At 37.8% G+C, this 22,720-nt stretch overlaps 1 protein-coding gene, 3 long non-coding RNA genes and 1 pseudogene across 7 annotated transcripts; 4 read left to right on the forward strand and 1 right to left on the reverse strand.

Annotated features, from left to right (window-relative positions):
- Nucleotides 1-5,052: 5,052 nt before the first annotated feature.
- Nucleotides 5,053-5,459, forward strand: LOC147502446 (uncharacterized). The gene is made up of 3 exons (XR_015221184.1): nucleotides 5,053-5,138; nucleotides 5,207-5,290; nucleotides 5,369-5,459. It is a non-coding gene; the product is annotated as an uncharacterized LOC147502446 (long non-coding RNA).
- Nucleotides 5,460-5,924: 465 nt separating this feature from the next.
- On the reverse strand, nucleotides 5,925-13,406 carry LOC147502447 (uncharacterized). 4 transcript variants are annotated; one of them, XR_015221702.1, is made up of 8 exons: nucleotides 12,992-13,406; nucleotides 12,860-12,899; nucleotides 12,340-12,466; nucleotides 12,037-12,173; nucleotides 11,857-11,919; nucleotides 11,623-11,691; nucleotides 6,923-7,063; nucleotides 5,925-6,615 (listed from the first exon to the last, which is right to left on the reverse strand). XR_015221702.1 is itself a non-coding variant. In XM_086607262.1 (7 exons), exons 1-6 carry the CDS (start codon nucleotides 13,078-13,080, stop codon nucleotides 11,659-11,661), a joined length of 489 nt encoding a protein of 162 aa, XP_086463388.1. In that variant the 5' UTR covers nucleotides 13,081-13,406; the 3' UTR covers nucleotides 5,931-6,615; nucleotides 11,623-11,658. The 4 variants fall into 4 exon arrangements, 3 of the variants coding, with proteins under 3 accessions (XP_086463388.1, XP_086463387.1, XP_086463386.1); XM_086607262.1 differs by lacking the exon at nucleotides 6,923-7,063 and having other exon boundaries at nucleotides 5,931-6,615; XM_086607261.1 differs by lacking the exons at nucleotides 5,925-6,615; nucleotides 6,923-7,063 and adding an exon at nucleotides 10,937-11,165 and having other exon boundaries at nucleotides 12,992-13,405.
- Nucleotides 9,102-10,643, forward strand: LOC147502448 (uncharacterized; annotated as a pseudogene).
- Nucleotides 13,407-14,051: 645 nt separating the features above from the next.
- LOC147502449 (uncharacterized) lies at nucleotides 14,052-14,750 on the forward strand. The gene is made up of 3 exons (XR_015220291.1): nucleotides 14,052-14,263; nucleotides 14,364-14,522; nucleotides 14,646-14,750. It is a non-coding gene; the product is annotated as an uncharacterized LOC147502449 (long non-coding RNA).
- A 61-nt stretch (nucleotides 14,751-14,811) lies between these two features.
- LOC147502450 (uncharacterized) lies at nucleotides 14,812-15,496 on the forward strand. Its single transcript, XR_015220003.1, has 3 exons — nucleotides 14,812-14,915; nucleotides 14,997-15,095; nucleotides 15,184-15,496. It is a non-coding gene; the product is annotated as an uncharacterized LOC147502450 (long non-coding RNA).
- The last annotated feature ends 7,224 nt before the right edge of the window (nucleotides 15,497-22,720 follow it).

A 22,720-nucleotide genomic window follows, 5' to 3' on the forward strand; every position in this document is an offset into this window, starting at 1 on the left:
TGGAGCCCGAGGATTCAGGGAAATTTATCAATATGAGTTATCTTGAAAGCGCTTTCGGTACAAGAAGGCGATCACGAGCAGTAGTAAAGGCGTTGGTTGTCTCACCCTACGGGGTGGAACTTACGATCGCTCGTCGCCTCATCCGACTCTTCTCGCGAGGAAACGGTCGCGAGTTGGAGTTGGCAAGCAATTCCACCAGCCCGGTCTAAGCTACAGTGGCAACCCGACTAAGTGTAGGTAACCTAGCTAAGCCGGTAATGGGTCAGTGCTTCATTGAGTAAGTTCAACTATAAGATGCTCGACCTTAGTCATTGTCAGCGGAATTCTCCACAGACGTTAGTGCTGTAACCACCTATTGATTGATTGAACAATTGGTCCCAACAAGCAAGGGATGAGCACACTAGCGACCAAGAAAACGTATGCAGCAAGAACACTAAAGCGCTAACGCTATACGGCTTTCGCGGTAGCCCGCTCATCCCTTGCTTGTTCGTTAGCTATAGGAGAAAGAAAACAGCCCGACATCTATAAGAGTTCGCTGCAGGAACCTATGTCTATTAAGGAGAAACCGATGTAACGAGGTCGAGTCGACCGTATACGACATATTTGGAATATTTTCTGGTACTAGAACAGGGGTAGTTGAGGGACTTGGTAGGTGGTTCTACAATAGAAATTCCTATTGAAGATGCAAATAAACTTAGCTTTTTCAGGTTTTAGAATGGTTGTTGTACGAATGTGGACGTCATGAATGAAGGATAAACTCCAATTCTTCTACTATGACATCAGCTAAAAGTTGGATTGATTATAACTTCTTGGGTCAGGGTCTAGAGCTACTTATCGTTCGAAGAACAATTAAGCCTCGTGAGTCAGGGCTGATGATGTTAGCCTTTCGGGGACAAGCTGGCTACCGATCCCTTCGAGTTGTTAAGTAATGGCCTTCACTCTTTCAGGCCAGATGGACCAAAGAGAAAGAGAGTCTTTGTAAAGGTAGTAGAGGCTCTTGTTGATGTGGAAGGGATGGTACTACTTAAGTGACAATGATTTGCCCGTAATTTTATGGACAATCAAAATGGAGAACAGAACAGGGGAAAAGTTATAGAAAAGCCGAGTAAATAACTTCCAGTCCTGTATGTTCCTAGTTGCTTGCATCTATCTAGTTCTTACTGTCCATGGAATGACATTCCCATTAAAAGCTTTGATCACTGCATGTGAATCCGCCTCTATTATTATTACGCTATTCTTTCTCTATCTTCTTGTTGTAAACATCTTACTTCTCTTACAATCTCTTGTTCTTTACCTCTTTCTTTCTCTTGGCTTATTTCTTTCCCTTCTCTTAAAATACTCTGTTTTACTAAGTTTTCAAAACAGAGTTGAAACAGGGAATTTGACTTTGATGGAGAAGAGGAATTTGGATTGGAATTTGATGAAGAATATGAAGTGGGGTGTCTAGTGTTTCACATAAATCATCGGAGTTGCCTTTAGAGTGTCTTAGTGTATCAGGACTTGGGGTCGGGGATTGCAGTTTGGGCTGGTTGTGGAGAAGTTGCACTAAGCTCAAAAGGTTGGAATTGAGAAGCTGTGAAGGTATTGGAGATGGTAATTCATTTACATCCTTTATAAAGTGTTTAAAAGCTCTACAAGAATTGGAAATTAGAACTTGTAGGACTATTGTTGATAGAATTTTATTACTATTAGCTGAACATTGCAGTTCTCTTAATTCACTATTACTCTATGATGGTGATAGTAGAGAGGGTCTTCATTAGTTTATTAGTCGAAGCAGATCGAATATTCAAAAACTCGACCTTCGATTGCCTTTAGACCTTGAAAACAATCACTTATTAGCTGTTGCAGAGAATATCAGGGGACTTATAAATCTTAGACTTGTAAGAATTTGACTGATATTACCTAGTGAAGTCTTCTTAGTATCAAGTCTGTTATGAACATCAAGTTTGTTATGAACATCAAGTCTTCTTAGTCTGCCCTTCTGTTCTGAACATCAAGTCTTCTTAGTATCCTTAAGTCTGTCGTGGCGGTGTGCGTCCTACCCTTGGATAGCCAACTGGAAACTTTATTGCCCTTTAAGGCCTCTCTTTTCATGCTGCCCAGTGGAATTCAGTAATTCATGGTCCAGTGGAGTAGTGGACCTATAGACCTCCAGTAATTTGAATCACACTTACTCTCTGACGCTGTGGAAAATGGAGATGGTGCCTGAAAACTTTACATTTCAAACACTGCTTCCACCTTGCGATGAAATAAACAATATAGAAAGCAATCTGATTTCTTTCCGAGCACAATCCTCGAGATTATGTACTGGAAAAATTGTTATACACTTTAAACCTCTATGTAAACTGTTATACACCAGTCATAATTCCCAGTTGAAAATCCTCAAGAGATTATGTACTGGAAAAACTGTTATACACTTTAGACCTCTATGGAAATGAACTGGGAGAAGCCTAATGCTTGATGATTGTTTTTAACACAGGCGCTATTGTATGAAAATGTACCGACTGTAGTTGATTAGCAAGTCCTGGGTCTTGACAAGCTGGCATACACTTGGTTCACAAGTATGAACTCCAAAAAATAGACTTTCTTTTCTCATCTACATGCAAAGGTTAGAGATTTGGGTTATTGGATTACACCCCATTTTTGTGTGTGGTCCTCTTTATCACTTAACCATTAATCTTCCAAGGACTGTTTCTCAAAAAAGAAATAGAAAATTCTCCCCAGTAATTCATGCCTAGTGGAATTCAGTAATTCATGGTCTTGTTGTTAAATATAAGTTGTACAAAATATTTTCCAGAAAATTAGAACTTTAGTAGGTCTCATCTGTTTACAGCTGCTTCCAGTAATGTTTTTCCCTGAAGTCGCTCTTCCATTATATTCCAAGCTTTAATTAGCTACAGGGCCCCAAGCGTAAGCTCACTAAAATTTTGTTTACAACAGAGAACGAAACGAAACTATTATGACGAGTGAGAGTTGGAGCTAGGCAGAGGAGAGTTAGGAGCTATAGTTGCGTCAGTGAAGAGTGAGGAGCTATGGCTTATAGGGAATGGGTAGTGGCGCGGCGCGGAAAGCTTTGGCTTACCTTTGATTCTCCTTCCAGTTCGATGAAATCCGGGCATTGCCGCGGTTTGAGGAGGAAAGGACTTCACCTTCCTTCCCCTCGATTTATAACTTGTAGTCGACTTTTAGGAAATGTTTGAACAAGGATAACAGAGCTAAAAGCTGAGGTCTTGTCGAGCACGAGTGGACGAGCTAGAGTTGGAGCTATGGATAGTGATCGCTATCTTTATATATGCATTCCTTGTAGGGTAGCTACTACTGCCGCGGTAAATAGAACCTTCTGCTGCTAGTGCTAAGTAGTGACTTCCTGCCAACATTAAGTCATGAAAATCATTATGACGAGTGAGAGTTGGAGCTAGGCAGAGGAGAGTTAGGAGCTAAGTAGTGACTTCCTGCCAACATTAAGTCATGAAAATGCATATGCCGCCAACATTAAGTCATGAAAATCATGTGACTAAGCCTCGAAATGTCTCATTCACTCTTTTGTTCTCCAGTCAACACAATGAATGTTGTCAATATAGGCCCTAACAACATGGCAATCACTGTACGCACAAACCCACCACAGTAAGCACCTTTAAATAGTTGGTCCTCTAAAAATTCTTTACTTGTCTGTTAATAGGAATGTGACCTCCCCAAATTGCCTTTGACGTGTGCTGTGATAATTAATTCCTTGACTATTAAAGACATCCAATCACATTAAACCCATATATTGTTTTTTATTCCTAAAGGCGACTAATTCCATGTTTTCGGAAATTAGCAAACTTAATTCACAATGGGCGAAAGCAGCAAAAGTATATAACCACAGGACGGGCAAGACGGGATTTGCTGATATTGGAGAACAATTGGTGAGTACATCGTCTGTCTCAACATTTATACATGTAGGCACTTGTTAATTTGTTTGGGTATGATAAACCTTCAACCAAGAGTTTCGAAGACATGCATCGTATTAACCCTGTAGTTTGCGTGATTATTTTGTAACCATAGAAAAAAGAGTTGAGACCATCCTTTAATGGAAAAAATCGAAGGCCTTCAATATGGAAAAGAGCTTACTCAAAAAAAGAAAAATATATTGAAGTAGCTACGGAAAGAGTGGCTGAAAAGATTGTAAGTTTTCTAATCATTTATTATTATGTTTTAATGTTAAACATGAATGCTTGTTGTGATTTGGATTTGCTAAATCCTTGTTTACTTCAAAACTTAATTGAAGGATGTGCTGACTAAGGAAGTAGAGGAGGGAAAGGTAGTTATTGAAGGAAGTAAAGACATCTTAACTCTAGCATTGGGCACACCCGAAGCATCCCGGTCGCACTCGAAAGCGGTTGGAAAGGGATCACCCCCACCACATATTTCCATGTTAACAAACGTGGCTCAAAGGAACATGTTACAAAGTTGGAATCAACAATTCAAGAACAACGGGACCAAAACTACCGTCTTGGGGAAGGCGTTAGGTTCTTGTTGGATAGAGTCAGAGGTTGGAGGACAAAGATAACTCCTTACCATCTGAAAAAATCTCTTCAAACAAGCAATACGAGTGTCAATATTGATCGGGACGATACACTCATCATCGGCAAACATCAATCTGGTAGACTAGTAAAAATGCTCGACAAGTAAGTTACTCTGTGAATGTTTCTTTTATTTTTTTTTATTGGTAACCTGCCATCTATTTGTGCATCATTCATCGTTGCATCTAGTGTTTGTGCAACAACAGTTTGACCCAACCATTTTATGCATTCCGACCTTCTAACTACAAATTTTATTTTTCTGACTAATAGCTGAAAAAAAATGGGAAGGCAGCCCAACCTCCATCAAAGCCCAAAGCAGATCATGGTAACAAAGCAAATAAGAAAACACAAGAAGGTCAAACACCATTTTCGAGGCCAACATCTGGTCTAGGACAGGCAAGTAGCATTTTACACGTGATATATATAATTTTAATAATGTTGCATGGTTCTAAGATTTATACTTCAATTGTAGGGTCTAGAGTGTAATTGGCTCAATCTGATCGTGTGAACAAGGTAAATAAGAATAAAACACGGGGTCAAACATCATTTCAAGGTCCAACATCTGGTCCAGGAGAGGTAAGTAGTGTTTTACACATTATATATATAATTTTAAAATGGTTCTAAGATTTATACTTCAATTGTAGGGCCTAGAGTGTAATTTGGCTCAATTTGATCATGTGAACAAGGCAAATAAGAAAACACGGGGTCAAACATTTGGTCTAGGGGAGGTAAATTGTAGTTTACACGTAATATGTTATTAAAATATAATGTTGTGTGCTTATTATGATACTTAGACATTTATATAGGAAAAAGAATGTTATTTGGCTGCGGTTGGCCGAACAAATATTGTTGCTGAAGGCTTGGTATACGAGGGAAATAAACGAAAAGAAATTCACGCACTACTACAAAAAAGTCTTATGATAGCATGCGAAAAACACTATGGTTGGTGTACCATAGCGTTTTCCAAAACGCTATTAATGACAGTGCTATGCTTTTATTGATAGCGTTTTCTGAAAAAACGCTATTGAATTAATAGCATTTTTATTTATCGTTATCCCTATTTCAATAGCGTTTTTTTTCTAAAATGTTATACTTATTTTATGACGTTTTAGAGATCTATGCACATTTTCAGATTCCATTTTTAATTGATTTCAAACTTATAAATATTCATTAAAAAGAAATTCAATTGAATCCAGATAGATTTGAACCATCAACCTCTCACTATCATTGAGTGAGCGCTCTTCTCATTTTGAGCTTATAGATCCACCGAAAAGAAAATATTCTCAATGGATTTAAACGAAAAAGATAATCACTACACTATTTACAAGCTTAAATATTACTTATCTATACATTATTATGAAGTGTTGCTACATGTGATTATCAATATCAATCGAGATAACAAAATATAAGTTACATAAGGAACTAGTACACATGACGAAAACTCATCACATGCTGTAAGACGGTCTAGTCAATATGATCTTATATGCAAACGGTAGACTAGTTACATCTCAGAATTTACATAAGAAATAGTAAAAGAATCACTTTTCCAATCACGAGCTCTTTTCCATCAATCTAAAGTAACCATTAAAACTAAACTTGACAACTGATACATTCAACCTTTCTTATGGTTATTATGGTAATTCCACACTAGTAGACATAATAACTCTGCACTAGGAGAACCATATGTACCCATGAAAATATCTAAGTACTAACCACAGTGACTTTTGAGGTTAACTAAGTACAAATTAAAACATTGTATACCTGGGTCCTTGTTAAACACCAAGGCAAAATTTAATTGAGCAACCGACCACTTGAGAGCGCTTATCTTTTGTTAGTGAACCCTTTCAAACTTCCGCACAAATCTCGTACTAAAAGTAGATATCTCACAATATATTCCTCCCTGGAAATAAACATGCACAAGAAAATACTACTCTTGATATTGTTTACTTACAAAAGTCACTTTTAAAGCAACAAGCAGGCACATCATTCCCATAGACCTGGCATGGTCTTCATATTTCTCAGAGTACGGGCACCGTGTGTAGCAAAACGAACACTGCCCATATCAATTAAAGCAAGTTAGATATACAAGAAAGCAGAAGAAGAGAGACAAAGAGATATGTAGGGAAAACTAGGGCATATTTACAACCTTCACATTCCCTGATAAGTTAGCATGACCACCAAACATATGGAAGCCAATAAGCTTCTTTTAGTCTGTCTCTTCAATTAAAATATCTACAATACTAACATAACCTGATATATAACCCTCTGCATAACTCTAACCAACTCAGTTAACCAAACTGTTAAGAATAAGATAAATTAAGACCCCCAGCATAAATATGTTACAGAAGATAGATACAGACCTAGGGAAGGAAACATGCTGACATTTGTTAGTATGGACAACCAAGATGCAATGGTTGTCTCTCAAAAGGTCAATTGCATATTGTATTCAGTTGCTTTGCAGCCTGCACAAAACCTACAATGACCTGCAACTCATCCAATTGCTTCAAGACAAAAAGCAATTGTGTTTAAGACACAAATCAGCAGTGTTCTAAAAAATGGCCTAGGCGGCCGTCTAGGCGGTGCCTAGCCGTACTGATTTTCACCCTAAACGGTTGATAAAACGGTGGACCGATTAATCGGGACTAGGCGGCGGATTAATCGGCCTAGGCGGGCTGGACGGTTTATAAGGTCTAGTTTGTTTTTTGGGCCCAATGTGTTACAAGCCCAATTAAAAAAACAAACAAACAATAGGGCTTAAGGTCTCTCTGGGCTTAAGTTAAAAAAAAGCCCGATAGGGCTTAGAAACAATCGGTCTTCTCTCTTCTTCAGTTCTTCAACAAACAAACAATCATCAACAAACAAACAATCGGTTTCTCTCTTCTTCAACAAACAATCGGTCTCTTTTCAACAAACATCAGCTGCAATTCTCGGTATGTATTTTCTTCTCTCCAATTCTGCTCTCTTTTTTTCTTCTCTTTTTTTTTTCTTCTCTCCAGCAAGGCAGCAACCAAAATAAATTAAGTTGTAATGGGAATTTCATCATTCCATCTTTAAGACTAAACTGAGAGACCGATTATGTATATATGTCATCAAAAAGTTGGAAATCATCAAGTCTTTTTTTGTTGCAGAGAAAATGAGAAATTTTTTAAGACTCTTCTTGGCTGTCAATTCACTAATTCGTTTTGACTGGTCTAATTCGTTTTGACTGAGTCAATTTACTAAGTTTGGTAGGAAAAAAACTGAGTTCGGCTAATATGAAAAACTGAGTTCGGCTAATATGAAAAAAAACTCAGTAAAAATCTTCTTTAGTTTAAGATAGCTGCTCAGCTGCTGTTTGCTAAAAATTGACCTCAGACCCTCAGTCTATGGATCGTGTGAATTGATGGAATGGCTGTAGGCCTATAGTGACGGATAAATGCCATTGATCAATTGATGTCAGCTCGTAGACTTCATTTATTTTATACATACCTATTTGATTCATTTATTTTATACATACCTATTTTATACAGTTCAATGGCGGGAAATACGGGAAATGTGGCTTCTTCCGCGGTGTCCAATGCCACCGTGTCCGATCCCGATAATCTTTTGAAACGGGATTCCAATGATGTTGGTTGGGAGTATGGAAAGTTATTCAAGAAAGATAACCTAGATAAATGGAAGTGTAAGTTGTGTGGAAAAGAGTTCAGTGGAGGTGTTTATAGAATAAAGCTACACATAGCGAACATTAGAGGACAAATAACTCCATGCTCAAAGTCTACTGATGAAGATAAAGCTAAGTGTAAAGCCGCATTGGATGAAGTGAAAAAGAAGAAAAGTAATAAAGAGAAGCAACAACAAGAAATGAGAGAAAAAGTTCACATTAATGATGAAGCAAATGAAGAGGTAGTGTCAAGGAAAAGGCCACACTCTCTCGGGCCTATGGATAAGTTTGCTTCTACTATCAGTCCCGGATCTTCAATTGATGCAAATAAGAAGATGCGACAACAAAATATCAATGATGCACTTTGGAAAGAAAGGACACATGATGTGCATCGATATTTAGCTCGATGGGTGTATGAAAATGGTGTTGCATTTCATGCTACGGATAATGATAGCTTCAGAAGGTTTGTTGAAGCAGTTGGTCAATTTGGTCTGGGATATCAGCCTCCAAGCCAATACCAATTGAGGGAGCCATTGTTGAAAGAAGAATATGAGCAAACTACAGAAACACTCAAGAAGCAAAAGGAGGAGTGGGCTAAGAATGGTTGTTCTGTTATGACCGACGCTTGGACTGATCGGAAAAGAAGAAGCATCATGAACTTATGTGTCAATTGCAAGGAAGGTACGGCTTTTCTTTCTTCATATGAAGCTTCGGATGATGCACACACCGAAGATTTCATCTTTAAATATGTTGACAAGTGTATTGAAAATATTGGGCCACAATGTGTAGTACAAGTTGTGACGGACAATGCCTCAAACAATATGGCTGCGGCAAATTTGATTTTGATAAAGAGACCTCACATATTTTGGAGTTCATGTGCCACTCACACGTTGAACCTTATGCTTGAAGGAATCGGTAAGCTGCCTAGGTTCAAAGGAGTGATTGATAAAGCAAAGGCCTTCACTATATTTATTTATTCACATCATAACACTTTGTCAATGATGAGGGAGAGCTACTGAAGAAAAGAGACATAGTGAGGCCAGGAGTCACTAGATTTGCAACTGCATTCCTAACTTTGCAAAGTTTGATGGACAAAAAGAAAAGTTGAGGAAAATGTTTACTAGTGATGATTGGGAGAAGTCCAAATGGTTCAAGACTGTGAAGGGAAAACGCGCAGTATTCCAATCGTTCTAAGTATGGCATTTTGGAATGGAGTAACACTTTGCTTGAAAGTGTTTGCTCCTTTAGTGAAGGTACCAGCTTTGTTGATGGGGATCGAAAGCCATCAATGCCCTTTTTACATGGTGAATTGTTGCAAGCAAAGGAGGAGATTAAAGAGGCATTCAAGAATGTGGAGGATAACTACAGACCCATTTTTAATATTATTAAGGACAAAGGCGATGGTCGGCTTGATGGTCCGTTACATTTGGCGGCCTACTTTTTAAATCCTTACTTCTTCTTTAAAAATCCAGACATTAAAGATGATCCATTTGTCAATGATGCCTTTTTCACATGTGTTGAGAAGTTCTTCGCCGATGACTTTGATATGCAAGATCGTGTCTCCAATGTCAAGTTGATGAAGTATAAGAAGAAAGAGGGTGGGTTTGGAAGAGCTTTAGCTGCAGCGGGATGTGCCAAGAATGATGCTAATTATGATCCGAGTAAGACTGTAAGAGTGTAAGACTATATGTTATTAGATAAATAGTATTGCCTAGTTATTCATTTGCATTATGTGTTATTAAATTATTAATTAATACTAACTTGTGCTATATATATATTGTGACATTGTGTGTGCTTATCTACTGACTAGTTGGATGGTGGTCTAACTATGACACTCTTACACCCAACTTGCAAAAAATGGCTTCAAAGATACTCTCATTGACTACTAGTTCATCGGGATGCGAGAGAAATTGGAGCACTTTTGAGGGGTATGTAATTGAATCGACTATGACATATATAGTGTGGACGTGTGGTTAACTAATTGGATCACTTAAAAGTGTACTAACATTTTTTCAAACTTCTCTTTTATGTAGATACATACAAAGAAAAGGAATAGACTAGATACAGAGAGATTGAACAATCTAGTCTATGTCCAATTCAATGCTAGGATCATCGACAAGAATAGAAGGCAAAAGGAAAAAGAGGTAGATGTACTACTAGCTAGTGAAGCTAGTACCGCACAAGGATGGATTGTTAATGGTGGGGATGATGATGATGAAGAAATTGCACCCGGTTCGGGAGTTACTTGGGGAATGGTTGGAGAAGCATCCGGAGCTGATGATGTCTTACAGCCTCGAAGAAGTGCTATAAATGTTGAAGTTAGAGAGCTCCATGAAGAGGATTTTGTATCAGATGAGGACACCGAGGATGAAAGAGAACATGACTATGAGTTTGAATCCGATGAAGAGATCGTGTTAGAGAGATATGGAGAGGAAGAGTAGTTAGACAAATAGTGGAATATTTCCACCTTTTTGTTAGAGCACTACTTGCTGCATTTGTTTTGCACTTTTGCTAAGTGTATTTTTGTTAATTTGGTTTGTTACTCTATTTTGCCAAGTTTATTTAACTATTTGAATATTTCAGATGGTAGACTCTATTAGTCTGTACAATTTGAATGAAGTATTCAATTTATGATGTTTGTTAGTTTCAGGTGATAGACTCTATCTATGTATTTCAGGGGAATTTGTGTGTTTTGCGAATATAGACGAGGCATTCATGTCGAATTCAACCGGCAAAAGGAAAATATTGATTTCATTAAAAGTAGTTCACCCCATTGCAATAAATTCATGCAGTTTACCATACAATACAATTACATAAAAAACAATCACTTCAACCAAGAGAAACAGATGAAAGAAAGAAGAAAAACGATGACCCATTTTTCCATTTCGTTTCGCCTTTTCAATTCCAACAACTTTGATATCAAGCTAAGTCTTGAGGTCTTGCCACGTATCAAATAACCTGTTCTATCCAGAGAAAAAAAAAATAATTATACATATATATTTAAAAAATTAATTAATTAATTAATTAATTAAATAAATAAAACCGCCTAGCGCCTAGCCGTCTAGAAGGCCTAGGCTAAGGCCTAAAGCCCCCCCATCTACCGATCCGACTACCTAGCGTTTTTTAGAACATTGCGAATCAGACAATTATCACATATCTCAAAAGTTTAAGAAATACTAGGGGTATTTATGCAGTGATGCACCCGATTATATCAATCAATCCCATGTCCAAAGAGGCAAGGAGATAATGATGTTTCATATTTTGAAGCTACAGAACCCTCACTTTATATAGTATGATGTTCTCATCAAGATCTGTTCAGTGTAAATGGTTCTATCACAACATCAGATAATTATGGGAAAACGCAAGCGCTTTGGGACTTCAATTGAAAGGATATGATATAATAAGGTTAGTGATAAGTACCTGTGACATGAAATGCCTCTGAACAATGTCAATCAGCTATTCTTTAGATGGATTGGGGATGTCATCCACCTAAATGAAAATTCGATACGGTAATTGTTAATGACAGAAAAGATTATGCAAATGAGCACACACAATTACAAAAGGATGTACTCATGTAACTGATTCTCCTGGATTTAAAACAAATAAGGATGTCAAATTTGCAGCCACATGGCTAAACTGGATGAACATACTCACAAGTTTAAAGTGTCGCCAATATCTCCGCAATACTGTTGTTTCTAGTTTGCGGAGATCAACCTTCTGTATAATCATTTAAAGTTTAGAGAATTGAACATTTCAAATGAAAAGATCAAAAAGATGCACTTGAAAGAAAAAAGATATACAAGATTCATTAAATTTAATTTAGCAGCCACATACCATAGCATTTCGAGTTGAAATGGAACTTTTAGACTGTGAATGACAGGAAAGAGACCGATTAATTGTCTTGTGAGCTGACCCAACAGCTTTATGAGGACGATTTCTTGGCCTCTGGGACTTCTGAGTGTCATCAGATGCTGAAAAAAAGTTGCATAAGCCAAGCTTGTACAAATGAAAATAGGAAAGCAGAATTGCAGAAATAAAGGTCACACAATGCATCTATGTTGTGGATGACGACTTTAAGTCTGGATACCAAATGTAAAAAGAACTTCTATATATCTACAAAACAAATTTTATACTCACCCGTATCTAAGACACTCAACTGCATACTCTCACATTCAAGGTCATCATCATCCTCAAGACCAGTTGGAGCTTCAATCACACTAAGGGCATTTCTTTGTAGTTTCACTTCTATACCATTTGTAAGTACCTAGAGTGTAGTGAGGTTAAAATCATAACTAATCTATCACACAATAAAAGGATGTAAGGTAGTCAGCAACTCCAAGTGACGAAATAAGAAAAATTGCATAAGTAGAAACAAGAAATATATAGAACCAATTAATCTCTTACACCAAGACACTTAAAGACACATTTGATTTATATGAAAAACAATCCCTAATAACAGACAATATGAGAACTCACAAATAGCTCCAGCATGCATCTGCATCCCTAATTTCAACTCACTAATACTAGCACAACCCGTTAATACAGTAGCAAAAGCGAACTCATCAGACACAAAAATTTCAACATATTTCATCTTATAAATGTTTGCAAACAAAAAAAATTAAAAACATCATATTGAATTGAAGAAAAAAAAAGTTACCTCAAATCCCAAAGATACCTCATTTAAGCTAAGGCTGCTCCTGTAACTCCCAAATTGAAAACCCCAAAACGAAAAACAATTGGAATTTGTGGTCAAACAAATTAGAAAAGAGATAAATCAGACCCATCTTACCTAGTTCGTCTTCCTCCTTCAAGCTCTCCTCCTCGACCTGGTTCGTCTGACACTAGATTGTTGTGTATTACGATGTGAGGTACCGTCATTTCGGAGAAGAGGTTAGGTTTTACAGTGTGAGATGGGTGGGAATGATAATTGCTAAGTGTTTAACCAAATAATCCCAACTTTTACAAATTTTTTATTTCCTTTTTAATACGGCCGGGTTTGGAGGTGGTGGAAAACGGTGGCGTACGGGTATTCTCAATTTGGAATTAAGGGTGGAATTTGAGCCGAGGGCTCGGAGCTCGGCTCGAGCTTGCTCGTTTACTATATGAGCCGAGCTCGAGCTCAAATAAAAGCTCGTGTAACAAATGAGCTTGATGAAGCTCGGCTCGTTTAGTTCAAATATCATATTTATAGTGTAAAATAACCGAGGGCTCGGAGCTCGGCTCGAGCTCGCTCGTTTACTATATGAGCCGAGCTCGAGCTCAATTTAAAACTTCGTAATAATTAGCCGAGCTTGAGCATGCGTAAAAAATTTCGGCTTGTTTAATTCAATTCCACCCTTATTTGGAATGAGCGAAAATTGGGAAAATAAATAAGTGCCGGGCTGAAAATTTGGATTTTCGTTTGAGTGGGCTTAAACTTGGGCCTACCGACAATAGCATTTGGTCCAAAAACGCAATCAATTATATAGTGTTATGTCAACAAACACTATCTCCAATTATTTCATAGCGTTTTTTTATAAGTGCTACTGAATGAATGCTATCTATTTGCATTTCTGTAGTAGTGACGGTTACCCTTTGGGACTCAATAATGTTCGTGTTGCGGTTGTATCGCTTGTTTCTGAAGAAGCTGGCCGTCTTGCTCTTCCTATACAAGTGAATGAGGAGCTTAGATATGTCGCAGATGCTCTTGGCACACAAGTTCCTTGGCCAAAGGACCATGTCTATTATAAAAGCCGACATTGAGGTAAATAACAAGATTCTTTAATATGAAGTTATATGATTGATTTCTGAATTTGGCTTCTCTTTTAATAATTGGTTGTTCTGAATTTTTAATTTAGGGAAGTAAAAATCAAACTAGTGATAGTCATAATCAAGGTGCAATAGATTCGTTTGTGGGATTCCTCAATATGGCGCTTTCAGGGGACCAAGGTTCGATACATTTTCCAGTAGGAGGAGAATTGTTTGGAGATAATATGGGTAGTTTCATTATGGAGAAAAGCGATATAATGGATGTATGTATCATGGGTTGGTTAGATGCTGCTATTTTGGTGGTATACATGAGGTTAGAATATCTACAAAATTTCATTGTTGGTGCTATCGTAAATCTTAGATATTCATATTTAGTTTTAGTAATTATGATTGCTTTATTTTTCTTTCTCTAGGATTCTTTATGACGAATTTGTGAGTTGTCGTGATGTCGTCGGATTTGTAAACCCTTTATCTTTCACAAGAGCTAATGGGAATGAGAAAACTCAAATTATTGTGGAGAGCTTGCAGAATACAAGTGGAAAAAGAGTTGTTCTTATCCCTTATAATCCAGGGTAAGGATATTGTCTTATATTTTTAATACTATCCATGTTTTATCATTTTCATTGGAATGTATATTATAGTTTTAATGCCTGATTTTTCTTTTTTAACCACACATGCCTCTGATCTTTTTGTAGTGGACATTGGGTTTTGATTGCTATTAATTTATCGCGGATGACTTTTAATTGGTTGGATTCGATGCATAATCTACCATCTAATGATATGGATATCTATTTTAAAAGGTTTGTCATGATTGTGTATGTATATGAAATAATTAGATCATTACGTGCTTATCTTTTACTTGCTAATTAGGTTTTACATTGATCTTATTTTGAAGTGCAGTCATGAAAATAGAAAGACTTGAAGGGAAAGGAAGTAAAAGTCCAGTGAAGTGGGAGAAGATTATGGTAATAAACAAATTCTTATGCATACATACTGTGTGTTTGGAAAAATATATGCTTATGAATATTTTCCATGTTTGTACTTAGGGCCCGTACCAACCTGGTAGTAAAGAGTGTGGGTATTACGTAATGAAGTTTATGAGAGAAATAATGGAAGCTTGTTCAGATAATTCTTTTGAAAATAAGGTATAATTCATCATACACTAGCATTCTCTATTTTGTGTTACTCTTCATTATTTAGTTATTATATACTTTTTTATCTTTGATCGTGCAGATGACAAATCTATCCCTCAAAGATACATACACACAAGAGGAACTTGATGTTGTTCGACTTAAAATTCTTAGATTCATCCAGCATAATGGAGCATTCAAGCCAAGCGTCGAGTCTTAGCTAGGTTTTTACCCTTTCCAATTAAAGTGTGGTGCTTGGTCTCACCATTTTTTTTTTTGATATTTTAGATAGAACAAATAGATTGTTTTTTTTATTGATGCAACAAGTTAGGTCATTATTATTTTGATATAACAAGTAAATTTGGATGTTTCTTTCATTATTGATGACTCAAAAAAGTTCAAAATTCTTTTAGCAATTCAATGTCTTTGTGTTGGATGTGTAAATTTATTTCTTTTGTTTGTGTTGCACTATGAATTGTTTATTTGAGCAATGTGTTTTTAAATCCAGTGTGGATATATATAGTGAAAATGGGCAGGTTGCATGTTGAATGAATATGATTAGAATCAAATAATTAGGGGTTTTTATAAAAAAAAAAAAAAAAAAAAAAAAAAAAAAAAAGACTATAAACCACGGTTTGATAAGAACCGAGGTATAAACAATTTATATAACCCACGGTTTGTAATAACTATACACCACGGTTTGATAAGAACCAAGGTATAATCAGTTTATATAACCTACGGTTTTTATCCAACCGTCTTATATATCATCACTATTTCCCACGGTTTGTAAACATAAGAACAAACTTTTCGGACTATTAACCACGGTTTGTAAACCCTAATACCACTGTTTTACTTAAAACCGTGGTATATAAGAGGTACTTTTCCCCACGGTTTTGTTAGAAGTATTTGTCACGGTGGTTGTTACCACGGTATGAAAACAGTGGCTAAAGGCTTTTTACCACTGTAAATAACAGTGGTATATGAGCTTTTATGTAGTAATGTGATCATCAATGAAAATAACCTCTGATTCTTCTTCTTTCTCGTCTTTGGTACGTGATGTTGTAAGCGGATAAAGAAAACAATAAAGAGACAAGGACAGAATAACAGGTAATAACCAAGGCGCAGATTAGGCTGTCCTTAAGGAAAGATTTTGCCCATTCCAATGGTTGAAGGCAACGATGGCGTCTTCCTCACAGGATTCAATGGTTAACAGCAGCCTGACTTTGCACTAGAACAGACTACCCTCTAGAATTTTAATATAACTCTCTCTGGCGGCTGACAGGAAGAAGAGAAGAAGAATAGGACAAGTAATGGTTTCTGTTTCTCTGTGTAGGGTGGGGAGAAGGTTGTCTGATATACACGCACGAGTTATGTCTCTCACTCTGCGTCTGGACTGGATTCGCTGGTGTACTCGAGTTCTCTCTCTTTCTCAACGTCTGGAATGGATTAGATCCTCTCTATGGACGCACAACAGTGTTTATATAGAGGGATGCAGCCGGTTACCAAATGGGAGAAGGACTCAAAAGTCGGTTTAAGCAGAAACTAACTCGAAGTAGGACACCCACCGAAACTTGCTGCAAAACAAAACAAGTTTAGGCAATTGGTAATCCACTACCCACTAGACAGTAAGCCCATGCCCGACACGACGCGACTCGGGCGGGCGCGCGCTCGTGTGTGGCTTTGGGTGAGTCCTCCCTCCTAACACAAAAGCCTTTATACCCTAAGGGCACGCCCTTATGGTAGAGGAATTCCTCATATACCTCACTTGCTAGTGGTGGTTCACCAATGTGGGACTAAACACAATGCACTAAAGTGGAGAGAACACACATAGTTCATCTCCTCCACTTTGCACACACACACAAGTATTTTGAAATATTCTTGGAGATTCCAACAATCGCCCACTATTTCAAAATACTAATAGTCCCCCACTATTTTGGAATAGGATATTACAAAAGAAAAGGGTTAACAAAATGCCAGAGAGAATCTAAAAAACAATGCATAAGATACTGGTGCTTTTCGGGCTTGAACCAGTCATAGGGTAACATATTTTATAATACGTGAAAGTGGTGGATTAAAAAATCTTTGAACCAACATTCCCTTGTAGTAAAATAGAGCACATGCACCCACATTGTTCTTTCATTATATGTTTGTTCTGCGGTGTTGCACTTTTTGGCCCTTGCGCTGCCTGTGTTCCATGAATGCTCTAGAGTACTTGCCTGAATACTCATAAGAACCGACCCAGTTCTACATTCACATAGGTGGATATCCATCAAGTGTACAGAGCAGTTAAAATACACTATCTCATAAAAATAATGGACTATGGATTCCATTAAGAGTAAAATAACTCATCCTTTCTCATTGCAATTCAAGTTATACAAAGTATACAATAATGCTATCTAGTCATAGGGTGGGACGTCTCAAAGAAAGACAATAGCATACCAGAGCGATGAGGTGACTTGTTTTTTCCTTTGAACCTACTTCATGGGATCTCCAATCACATAGGTGGGGTTGCCGTCGATTAATAGCCCTCTATCTAAGGCAAAAGTCCCATCCCCCTCGACGTTTCAACCACTTGTCTCCTGTTAAGCGGTTTTGTCAGAGGATCGGCCAAATTTAACTCTGACCTCACATAATCTATAGCCACAACTCTAGATTCCAGTAGCTGCTTTATAGACTGTAGTCTCAGACGAATATGCCTGCTTTTCCCATTATACAATTTGCTCTTTGCCTTTGCTATCGCGGCCTGACAGTCACAATGCATAGGTACAGCTCGAGGCGGTTTTGTACCAATAGGAAGATCTGCCAAGAGGTTTCTAAGTTACTCAGCCTCAGCACTTGCTTTATCTAAAGCAATAAGCTCGGACCCCATGGTTGAACGAGCTATCAAGGTCTGCTTAGAAGATTTCCAAGCGACTGCACCTCCACCTAGGGTGAAAATATAACCACTAGTAGACTTGATATCATGAGAATCAGATATCCAGTTTGCATCACAATAACCCTCTATCACAGGTGGAGTTTGTCTAAACCGTATGCCGTAATCCATTGTTCCTCTTAAGTACTTGGCTAGTCTCTCTAACGCACTCCAATGTTTCTGGCTAGGACAATTAGTGTATCTGCTTAACCTGCTAACTGCATAAGCAATGTTAGGTCTAGTGCAATTCATCAAGTACATGAGACTACCAATAATTTGGGCATATCTAGACTGAAGGACACTATGTTGAGCATTTTTCTGAAGTTCACTAGTTGCCTCATAAGATGTCGACACAGGCTTACTATCATAAAAGTTAAACTTCTTCAAAAACTTCTCAACATAATGCTCTTGTGAAAGCGTATAGCCATCACAGTTTCTGATGATTTTGATTCCAAGAATCACATCAGCTTCTCCCAAATCCTTCATTTCAAATTGGGGAGGATAAAAACATCTTGGTGTTTCTCACAACATCAAGGCTAGGACTCTTGATTAACATGTCATCCACATATAGGCGGATAATCACATATGTATTCACATCAAAAGATTTAAAGTAAGTACATTTATCAGCATCATTTATGTGATATCCATTAGATATCATGACATTGTCAAACTTTTCATGCCATTGTTTTGGCGCTTGTTTCAACCCATATAAAGACTTAACTAACTTGCATACCTTTTGCTCATTCCCTAGTACTATCGTACCCTCAGGCTGCATCATATATATTTCTTCATCAAGATCACCATTCAAAAATGCAGTTTTTACATCCATTTGATGAATAAATAAATTATGAATAGCAGCTAGAGCCATTAGAACTCTTATAGAAGAAATCCTAGTTACAGGAGCATAAGTATCAAAATAGTCAATGCCTTTTTTCTGGGAGAATCCCTTGACTACAAGTCTAGCCTTGTATTTCTCAATGGAACCATCTAGTTTCAGTTTATTTTTGAAGATCCACTTGTAACGTATAGGTTTCGCTCTAGGAGGTAGATCAACTATCTCCCGTGTGTGATTAGCTATAATCGAATCTAATTCTGAGTTTATAGCATCCTTCTAGAAGGTGCATCTCGAGAACTAATTGCCTCATTATACGTCACAGGATCATCATCAAGAAGAAACGTGTAAAAGTCATCACCAAAACTGGTGGATTTTCTGTCTCGTTTACTCTTCCGAATTTCTTGTTCAGAAATTTCAGGATCTGTTGATTGTTGTTCACTAGGAGCAACCAACCTCTCAATGCCAATTTTCAAAAGAAACAAATTCTCAAAGAAAACAGCATTTTTACTCTCTATAATAGTGTTAGCATCGACAAGGTTATTGTCAGATTTTACTACTAAAAATCTATATGCAGCACTATTATGAGCATAACCAATGAACATACAATCAACAGTTCTAGGTCCCAATTTTCTCTTTTTAGGTTCGTTCACTAGAACCTTTGCAAGACACCCCCACATTTTGAAGTATTTCAAGTTAGGTACATGACCTTTCCATAATTCATATGGTGTCTTATTCCCTGTTTTCTTGTTAGGTATCTTATTCTGTATATGGCAAGCAGATAGGATTGCTTCCCCCCACAAGTTCAGGGAAGCTCCAGAACTTACAAGAATAACATTCATCATCTCTTTTAGAGTTCTATTTTTCCGTTCGGCTACTCCATTAGACTCAGGAGAGTATGGTGGAGTAGTCTCATGAATAATGTCATTCTTGTCACAAAAGTCTTGGAAGGGGTTAGGCTCATATTCTCCACCCCTGTCAGACCGAAGTCTTTTAATCTTACAATTAAGCTGGTTTTCAACTTCAGCTTTGTACTTGAGAAACATCTCACCTGCCTCATGCTTGTTTCTAAGTAAATATACCATGGTGTACCTAGAGAAGTCATCTATGAATGCAATATAATAAAACTTTCCCCCTCTAGACATGGTACTTATGAATTCACCCAAATCTGTATGAATAAGAGTTAATAATCCAGTTTTATCTCTAGAAACAGTTATGCAGGGTTTCTTTGTGGCTTTAGTCTCAGCACATATCTCATATTTATCATTAGAAAAATCAGAAATATCAGACAATAAACCACATGCTTTCATTCTTTTCATATACTGAACATTCACATGTTCTAGTCTACCATGCCATATATTTAAAGAGTCAAGCAAGTAAGCAGAAGCAAATTCATCTTTATTAATAATAATGTTGTCAAGTACATTCAACATGAAAAGACCACTGTTATTACAATAACCTTTCCCAACAAAACCCTCATTCTTCGTCAGAACGAACTTGTCACTCTCAAAAGTCACCTTGACACCAGCTTTTCCCAGTAAGGACACAGAAATCAGATTCTGACGAATCTCAGGAACATGAAGAACATTACTAAGTGAAAGGGTTTTTCCTAAAGTTAACTTCAGAAGAATCTTGCATGTTCCCTCAACAGGAACAGACCTAGAGTCACCCATATAGACCTTTTCATCTTTCACTAGTATGTAGTCTGAGAAGGCTTCAACATCACTACAGACGTGGCGGGTGGCACCAGAATCTAGTACCCAATTCTTCTTCCCAGTGGCCATGAACAATTGTGACACCACATCAGCAATAATATCATCTCCCTCAACTATATTAGCATTGGGAGGATCATCAGTGTCTTTTTTGTGCCTGCACTGAAAAGCCCTATGTCCAGGTTTACCACAAACATAACAATTTCTATTGCCAGTACTACTCCTTTTAAAAGAAGTGCCTTTGACCTTTGAAATTCTTATTTTTGTTGTACTTCTGCTTTTTAGAGGTTTTGTTAGATTTGTTGGGATTACCTTCAATGATATTGGCTTTAGAATGGAATTCCTTAGACAACACCTCATCCCGAGTCTTGTTCTTTTCCTCTATGTGAATGTGAATGATCACATCCTCAAGGGTCATCTGCTTGCGCTTATGCTTCATACTATTTTTATAGTGTTTCCAAGACTCGGGGAGTTTCTCAATCAAACATCCAGCAACAAAGGTTTCGGGTAAATTAATACCCTAAATTTTCAAATCATTAATCAGCACATGAAAATCATGGATTTGAGACGTTACATCTCTATCCTCTCTCATATGGAACTTTAGAAAATTCCCAATAACATATTTCTGAGTACTAGCATCCTCTATTATGTATTTTTTGTTCAAACTCTCCCATATATCATGTGCATTCTTATTTGAACAATAAATATCAAAAATTTCAGTGGACAAGGTACTCAAAATAGCATGACGACATACCTTATTCTCATTGAGCCAAGCAGCTTGATTTCTTTCGAAATCATTAGAACCCTCCATGGGTGCTGTATTAGTGAGATACTTTGCATAGTTGAGTACATCTAGGGCTATGAACACCCTTTCTCTCCATCACTTGAAGTGTGAACCGTTGAAGGATTCAATCTTTGACACATTGGGTAAGTTGCGAGCATTCAGTAGAGGTGTAGCATCTCGCATAGTCGAAGTAACTTCCATGACTCCAGAATTGGTTTCTTTGATCGGCGTGGTGTCAACAGGTGTAGACATCTTGGTCTTTCCTTAAGATTGTTGTAAGCGGATAAAGAAAACAATAAAGAGACAAAGACAGAATAACAGGTAATAACCAAGGCGCGGATTAGGCTGTCCTTAAGGAAAGATTTCGCCCCTTCCAATGATGCAGAAAGGCAACAGTGACGTCTTCCTCACATGATTCAATGGTTAACAGTAGCTTGACTTTGCACTAGAACAGACTACCCTCTAGAACAGCAATATAACTCTCTCTGGCGGCTGACAGGAAGAAAAGAAGAAGAATAGGACAAGTAATGGTTTCTGTTTCTCTGTGTAGGGTGGGGAGAAGTTGTCTGATATACACGCACGAGTTATGTCTCTCACTCTGTGTCTGGACTGGATTTGTTGGTGTACTCGAGTTCTCTCTCTCGATGTCTCGAATGGATTAGATCCTCTCTATGGACGCACAGCAGTGTTTATATAGAGGGATGCAGCCGGTTACCAGATGGAAGAAGGACTCAAAAGTCGGTTTAAGCAGAAACCAACTCGAAGTAGGACACCCACCGAAACTTGCTGCAAAAGCAAAACAAGTTTATACCCACTAGACAGTAAGCCTAAGCCCGAGCCCGACATGATGCGACTCGGGCGGGTGCGCGTGTGTGTGGCTTTGGGTGAGTCCTCCCTCCTAACACAAAAGCCTTTGTACCCTAAGGGCACGCCCTTATGGTAGAGGAATTCCTCATATACCTCACTTGCTAGTGGTGGTTCACCAATGTGGGACTAAACACAATGTACTAAAGTGGAGAGAACACATATAGTTCATCTCCTCCACTTTGCACACACACACAAGTATTTTGAAATACTCTTGGAGATTCCAACACATGAGACCTTGGGTCTAGGAACTAAGGCACGTATGGTGGTGTCTAGCACTCGAGGCGTAGTTCCAAACTCAGAGACTGCAACCATTTCGTCTTGGGCGGCCCTTCTTGGCTCAACTCTCTTTTTGTTGAAATAGGTTCGTCGAATGTTCAACCATGCTCTATCTTCTGTTTGGCAGGTGTACTTAAGTGCCGAAGTACTAAGGCAGTCCTTAACCTGTAGAATATCTTAATTAGAAGTGACGTTGACGAAAAAATAAATAAACAGCAGAGGTCAAGTGGAATGCTGGCTAAGGAGTAAGGCCCCATG

Source organism: Coptis chinensis, chromosome 4, assembly GCF_015680905.1.
Source record: "Coptis chinensis isolate HL-2020 chromosome 4, ASM1568090v1, whole genome shotgun sequence".
Taxonomy (NCBI): domain Eukaryota; kingdom Viridiplantae; phylum Streptophyta; class Magnoliopsida; order Ranunculales; family Ranunculaceae; genus Coptis; species Coptis chinensis.